At 32.8% G+C, this 7,227-nt stretch overlaps 1 protein-coding gene across 2 annotated transcripts; it reads right to left on the reverse strand.

Moving 5' to 3' along the window:
* Positions 1-134: 134 nt before the first annotated feature.
* Positions 135-3,419, reverse strand: LOC108463931 (protein ABIL2-like). 2 transcript variants are annotated; one of them, XM_053027391.1, is made up of 11 exons: positions 3,280-3,419; positions 3,105-3,190; positions 2,320-2,431; positions 1,914-1,996; positions 1,649-1,799; positions 1,357-1,456; positions 1,180-1,272; positions 1,015-1,087; positions 828-916; positions 619-737; positions 135-465 (listed from the first exon to the last, which is right to left on the reverse strand). In XM_053027391.1, the coding sequence occupies exons 3-11, from the start codon at positions 2,395-2,397 to the stop codon at positions 295-297; spliced, it is 957 nt and encodes a 318-aa protein (XP_052883351.1). In that variant the 5' UTR covers positions 2,398-2,431; positions 3,105-3,190; positions 3,280-3,419; the 3' UTR covers positions 135-294. The 2 variants fall into 2 exon arrangements, with proteins under 2 accessions (XP_052883351.1, XP_017619457.1); XM_017763968.2 differs by lacking the exon at positions 3,280-3,419 and having other exon boundaries at positions 3,105-3,250.
* Positions 3,420-7,227: the final 3,808 nt, after the last annotated feature.

Genomic DNA, 7,227 nt, shown 5'->3' on the forward strand with positions numbered 1-7,227 from the left:
ATTACTCGCTGTAGATAAGCAGCTGGTTGAGTATAGCTACATGAATCTCACTATTAATCTAAAATCTCCAGAAAGGGTGACATAACATCATTGCAGACACTATTTTATTATTATCTTACACATATATCGTACACTTCTGTATAATATAATATATATATATTGAGATATAAGCATAAAATATGTTGTTCGTGTGAGACAAATACTCAATTTGACAATTATCATATTTATTTTGCATTGCCTCTATCACTGGCCATTTTGTCGGCCATCTATCATCCTAGTTTTTATTTTGTTCTCTCAATATTCATCCAAATAAGTATACAGCATCTCATCTTTCTTTGATTTGCGACGACTAAGCAATGCTTTAAGGAGTCTTTTACTTTTACTTGGACATTGTTCAACGGCTTCGGGCTTGTCTTTCTCCGACTGAATATGGATTGCAGCTGATCTCCGAGGCTCTGATGGATACTGAGAATCAAAAGCAAATTAAAGTTACAACTTTAGCTCATGAGCATCCTTCAGAGATTGTGAATCGTTTTCGGCATTAAAACTTTGTTAAAGATATTGCAGCAATGCTTCATCGATAGACTATGCTTACGAACGAAACTAATTTATGCTCACCTGCCGCCTTGCACCGGCTGAATTTGGAGTACTAGGCCGACTCTTATTTGGGGTTGTTGGCCTGGTATCACACCCAGAACTAAAACGTGGAAATCGAAGAGGTGATAATGTTTGCTTCTCTGATCATATATGTATTAACATTGTCGATAAGTACGAACATGCATTCATAACCGAAAACAGTTTTAAAGTAACAGAATAAGTATATCAACCTAGTTCTTTCTTTGGCATTTTAGCAGTAAAGGAAAACGTTGTGGATCGCTGTTGAGATCGCGAAGAAGGTGATGGGGAACGTCCTTTTCTGCAACAACCATTACTAGAACAGTTGATATCTATGCTCTAATAATACAACTATGGTTTACTAATGCAATTCACTGGAGATGTAATAGTGATCTTAACCTGATTGAGGATGCCGCAGTTTCTCTGACAGAAGATGGTGGCAGTTGGGTTTCCCTAATTGTAGCTCGAACGGCTTAGAGGAATCATTACAAGTAGGATGAACTTACACGAGAATCATACCCGAAATGTAAGAGATGATGCAAAAGGATAAGATAGAATGGCTACCATTTCTAAACTGATGGCAGTCATCTTCAGCTTCCAGTCTGCATCCTAGATATTTTGACTTGCTCCGGTTTGCACCATGCATGGTCTCCCCGACTGAGATTTAATTAAAAGACATTGAAAACAGTCAAAAATCCTTTCTCGAAAGGAAGAGTAAAATGAGCAGAGATGGATAATTGCCTGGCAAGATGTACCGTTTATGGTACATTGGTGTATTAATCATCAACGACTGTTGGGAAATTCCTTTAAGATCAATATACTCTTGACATTTGCGTACTTTCTGTAATGCCACAATAAAGTACAGAAAAGTTCAATACTCTGTAATCACACTGCGTTTAAAGCATTGGAACTGGTCAGTGTTATGACAAGGCAGAAATCATCCATATGTTCACCTAAAATCTAAACAGGTTCTTTCTATATCCGAAAGACAAGCAAATTCCCACAGCATGAGATGAAAGTAATCCGACCTTACCTCTTCAACACAAGAAACCTGAAGCTCGGTTCCAGAAACGTCATCAACCTTTTCATCCAAAAATTCGTTAACCTTGTATGTCACAGAACCCAAATGATCTACGGTGTTCACAATAGCTTTTACAGCATAATCCTTTAATGTTTCTATCACTCTGCATGTACACGGCCATCTTTCTTCGTGATCAGCAATAGGAGAAAAATGGAAGTATATAAAGTCGAACAACAACAATTGAAGAAATGAGCTATGAGGAATTAAAGTGACTCACATTTGCTTTTGATCATCGTTGGCGTAGGACAGCTCAAAATACTCGGCTGCTGAGTAGAGTTGTGTTCTCAGATTTTTCAAATCCTGAAACAAAGAAAATGCGTGACAAAACCACAAATAAGAGATATAAATACATTATCTAGCAGTGCAAAGTGCCAAATCGGTGCATTTTCGCACTCAACTCGCAAACATCCATAACTTGAAATACTAAAACAAAAAAACACCCAAATTAGGCAGTGGTTTAGCTTGAATGCTGGTGCAATCAATTTGGCCATCAAAATGCTAAAGCATACAATCTAGAACAACTAAATTTCGACCAGGATATAAAAGAAAAGCAAGGACATAAAGATCTCAACTTTAAGGAAGATCCTACTGCAAGCCTGAGAACTAAACACAAGGTCTCTAACCTTGAGACTATCAGAGAATAACAAGCTCTGCTGCATGGAAACCTCATCGTAATTAGATGCTTCTTGAGGCATCGACATTGCAGCGAGGAGATATGGCCCAGTATGCCTTAATCTGCATCCATCAAAACAACCAAATTTAAGCATTTTAAACTAATATTATATACTAAAGCATTTTAAACTGAAGAGATTGAAAAGAAACTGTACACCTTATTGAATCTTGAGAATTTTAAAATAAGAAACACAAGAGTGATTACTAATATGACAACAGCAAACATGAAAGTTGTAGACACTTCAAAACCAAGTTACAACTAATAAGATAATAATAAAAAAAGCAATTATTCCAACCAAACATTTCCGAAGCTCTAGCTATGGTAAGCAATAAAATAAGAAATAACAAAAGCCAGACAGCCCTTTAGCAGTTCCTGCACTTCTGCCACTACCTAGAAAGCAAAAAAATTAAAAATAAATAAATAACACAAAAATCGACAGATAATAAAATAAAATCCTAGAATTTGATACATAGGGAAAAAAGCCCATTTTGTCTGAATCTTCAGCGATACTCTAACAGCATTGAACATTTAAAAAGAAAAAAAGAAAAGAAGAAACTCCAAAAGCTGGTAATTTTCCATGCCCTTCCTTTATTTGCAGAGCTAGCCAAAAAAGAGGCAATTCTTATGTGAATCAGTGAATGTTGAGATAATTCTCAGAAAGTGTGAATGTCATTTCATTTCAGTTTTAACACTAAAGTTAGAAAATGGGTTATGAGTAAAACTGAAGAGACTAACCTCCTCTTAGACAAGCTTGTTCTTTTTTTCTTTCCACTTCTAGCGCAGCTGAACTTGTAAAAACCGAGACCCACTTCCCATTTAACCTTTAAAAACACCAGCAGAAGTTAAACAAAGCGTAATACACCATATAAATAGCTAAATGATTGAAGGTGACAGATGTAGCTTGCTGTACATTTTTTATTTTTTAGAAAACGACAACATGAGCCGGCACAGGGAGGTGCACAAAAGGCAAAAACTTGCGGTGGTAGTAGAGAAGGGAAAAGAAGCGATTGGCAAGAAGGTTAATACATAGCACGTCGTGTTGTACTTGATTTTTGCCAGCTCCTTTGAATGGCCACTTCAGTGGGACCGATTTGCTTTGCAGCGGTAGATTATTTTCTTTAGCTGGTCAAATTGGGGGGTCCCATTCTGAACAATAATCACATGACCCATCAAGGTTTCATCACTTCTTTAACTCAATTCTTAATCCACTTTTGCCGAGGAGTCTTTGTGATATGGTTTACGCTCGAACCAGCTTAACCGTTTCATTAGGAAACTTGTGCATTTATTTACTGCCATTACTCACCAAATTCCTTTTTTCGTGTCACTGTTTTGACAATATCTTAGGTTAAAGTTTACATTTCATGTACCTCGTCAAAATTTTGGAAAATTTGTCCCTCTGTTATGCTTGAAAAGTTCATATTTTAATTTCTTAATGGAATTATATGATTTAATTGTGATTATGAACATTAAATCAAATTAAAAAGTTTATTAATTTTAAAAATAAATAAAATAATATGATATAATGTTAGTTGATATGGACCAAATTATAAATAATTTAAACACAATAAAATCAAATCAAATTGAGGTAAAAATAAAATCAATTTTTACCTTTACTTATATTTTTTTCAAAACTGTTGTTTAGTTTGATAGTTTAATTTAATTCAATGCTATTTCATTAACAATAAAGATAACTTGTAAATGTCGTTTTCTAAAATAATTGTAGAAGGATTGACATGAATTTTATGAAATGGTACAAGAAATTCTGGTAAACTTTAACCCAATCTATTTTTTTAGGAGAAAACTTATATATTCCAATAGAAACGAAACAGCAGGAAAGACGATTAACGGAGAAAAACACTAAAAACCCGAGTCAGTATTTTCATCCTATACTCCCATGTCCTATTATCCAACATCTCCATTAGACGAAGCAAATAAATTATAATTAATCAAAGGATTTAAGCAAGAAGAAATTAAAATAGTCCATTCAATATGATTAGCATGCATTAAGGCTACTCGAGGAAGCGAGTGAATTGTTTTATTGATTGACCGACACTCCCAACAAAATGATAAATGCTAAAATGATGTTCTTAACATTAAACAGATCAAAATTAAGCAGTTAAACTCTTGAGTCAACACTAAATTGATTCAACAAATACGCTACCGACATACAATCCAACTCAATGATAAACATGATAATAGTGGATAGATTTCAGTCAAGACAAGGCCTCCTGATGGCGAATTAAGCAACTTTGTCCACTAATATTTAGAACCGCTCGCCTATTCCCATATGATGATTTAGATTTCTTTCTTTATTTCTTAATTTGTCCAAAGAGTATATATTTTCCCATTTGACATTTCCTCCTTTGTAAACATTTCCCCCGCCTGTTTTAAGGGAACTTACGGTTTAATTTTCCAGAGCCTTGATTAACATATCTACTATCCGATTTTCAAGCAAACTGTGTCGCAACTTGCAAGCAAGGCTGCTAAAACCAAGCCTGGGGTTGGTAAAATAATCTTATTTTATCTCGTTTTATCCCATTCAGTCCTATACGGTAATTTTCACTTTCGAAAATCAAGTTCACGATGAAACGTGAGGAGACGAGTTTTTTTTTTTCCGAGTTCAGTCTGTTTTATTTGTAACTACTTCCTTACCATGCATATTAATTTGTAATTTTATATTTATATTTTGTTATTTAATTATTTATTAAAGATACAATAATAAATTTATTTCTAGATTTAAAAAGTAATTATGAAAATAAGTACCACGGTTGTAACCAAAATTTTATTGAAGAAATATGGATAATTTTAGCAAATACAAAGGAAATAAATATGATATATTTGTGCTACTTAGGTGGCATTATCGATTTTAAATTTTTAAAAATATATAATGAATTAAGGAGGAATTATCGTAACCGGTTGGTCACATCAACAATAAGATGCAAGCGATATCAATCTAACCCCCTGCAATTGATGTGACCAATTGATCATAGAACTCCTCTCTCAATACATTGTATCTCTTTTTCTTTTCTTTTTTTCTAATTTCCCCAAATCAATATTTACACATTAATCCCATCCCCTCCTCCCACACATATTTTCACCTTGAGCAACGATAATAAAAAAAATTTCTCACAAGTTGGAGCTTGGCGCATCTTGTGAAACAATTAAGGTTTTTTTAAAAAAATAATTTATATAATATATTTATATGTTCATATTTTATTTGTTGGAGTTTTGGGACAGTTTGTGAAACTGTTTCTAGTATGTATGTTTGAAGTTTTTGGCTTTTTTTTTTTTTTTTAATTTTTATGTTTGTAATTTATATATTAATTATTTATATTTATATTTCATTAATGGTATTTTCGCTTTGAAAGTCAGCTTGTGAAACAGAGAGACAGTTGTGTGCGATTGAAATTTTTGTTTTTATTTTTATTTTTGTGTTTTTAATTTATATTTTAATAGATTAGTTATAATTATAATTTTTAATAAAGATACTTATTTTTAATATTTATTTGTGTACAAGAGAAATTCCCAGTTGCAAACATTCGAGTTCAAGATAATTTATTTCTGTATTTTTTATTTAGTTGGTTGATTAATATTATTAGTGGATATTCTATTTAAAAATACAAAAAAATAATTTACTTAAAATAGGCTGAGATAAAATTATTTATGAGAATGATATTATTATTTAGGGTTATTAATCTAAAATCTACAAAAAAATTATTTACTAAAATGGGGTGGAAAAATTATTTACTAGAATGATTGGAAGTGTTATATTGTTTTAATATGATATGTTTATTCAATTTTGTTTGTGTATATATATTGAAATGGTTTCATTAATAAGAGCAATCGATCATACTACTTTGACGACCATATTTTCCCGTATTTGAATGTCATGAGGTTTTGAACGGTAGTATTTATTAGGAGATTTGAGCTTAAGCTTGACTTAATATCGACCTTGGTTGAAAGGTGACGGTCGAAGACCCACATATTTTATTTGCCGTGTGGGGAGTGCATCATCACTTTAGAAGACGTTGCATTCAACTTGAGCTCTCAATTGACGGAACTACGATCATGGGTTCAAGTAAAGTGACAGATGTTGTGTCGCTTTGTTATCAATTCATTAGATGATTATCGGCTGATGGTATTACTAGATTTAGCAATTTAAAATTTTGTTGGCTCAAGTAAAACTTTGGAACTTTATCAAATTATGCCTAGTTTTGCAACTTTATCAAATTATGCCTCTAAGTTGGAGAAGAAATGCATTGCTCAGGTGTTTATATTGGAGCTAACAGGGGGTACACATGTCGAACTCATCGAATAATAGAGTCCACTTGATGTACTTTCCACTGTTGGCAGATATTCACGTCGTCGGTTCGTCCAGTTGGGGTTCAGTGGTATTTGCTGCATTATACTGTGAGCTTTATCAGGCAACAAAACACGATACACAAGATATAGACAGTTTCCTACTACTATTGTAGTCTTGGGCACTACACAGGATGTCATTTTAGGCATCACTGAGTCACCAACACATTATTTTCCCAGTTGTAAATAGGTAAAAAAAAATTTAAAACATCGATTAAGAATTATTTTTTTATGAAAAGGATATCTAAAAATATTGTTTTTTTTTTTTCAAATTGTGTACTTCTCTAAGGATTAGGAAGGCAGAAACACTTATTATGTATAGAAAAATTATTGAGGTGTGAAAAATAAAATAGAATAAAATAAATAAAAATAAAGAACACATAAATTTTACGTGGAAACCCTTTCGGGAAAAAAACCACGGGCAGAGGAGAAGAAAATTCACTATGTCGAAAAATTTTTACTCTAATACAAGAGGAATAGACTATGTCTATTTATAGGC

The sequence above is a fragment of the Gossypium arboreum genome, chromosome 1 (assembly GCF_025698485.1).
Source record: "Gossypium arboreum isolate Shixiya-1 chromosome 1, ASM2569848v2, whole genome shotgun sequence".
NCBI lineage: Eukaryota > Viridiplantae > Streptophyta > Magnoliopsida > Malvales > Malvaceae > Gossypium > Gossypium arboreum.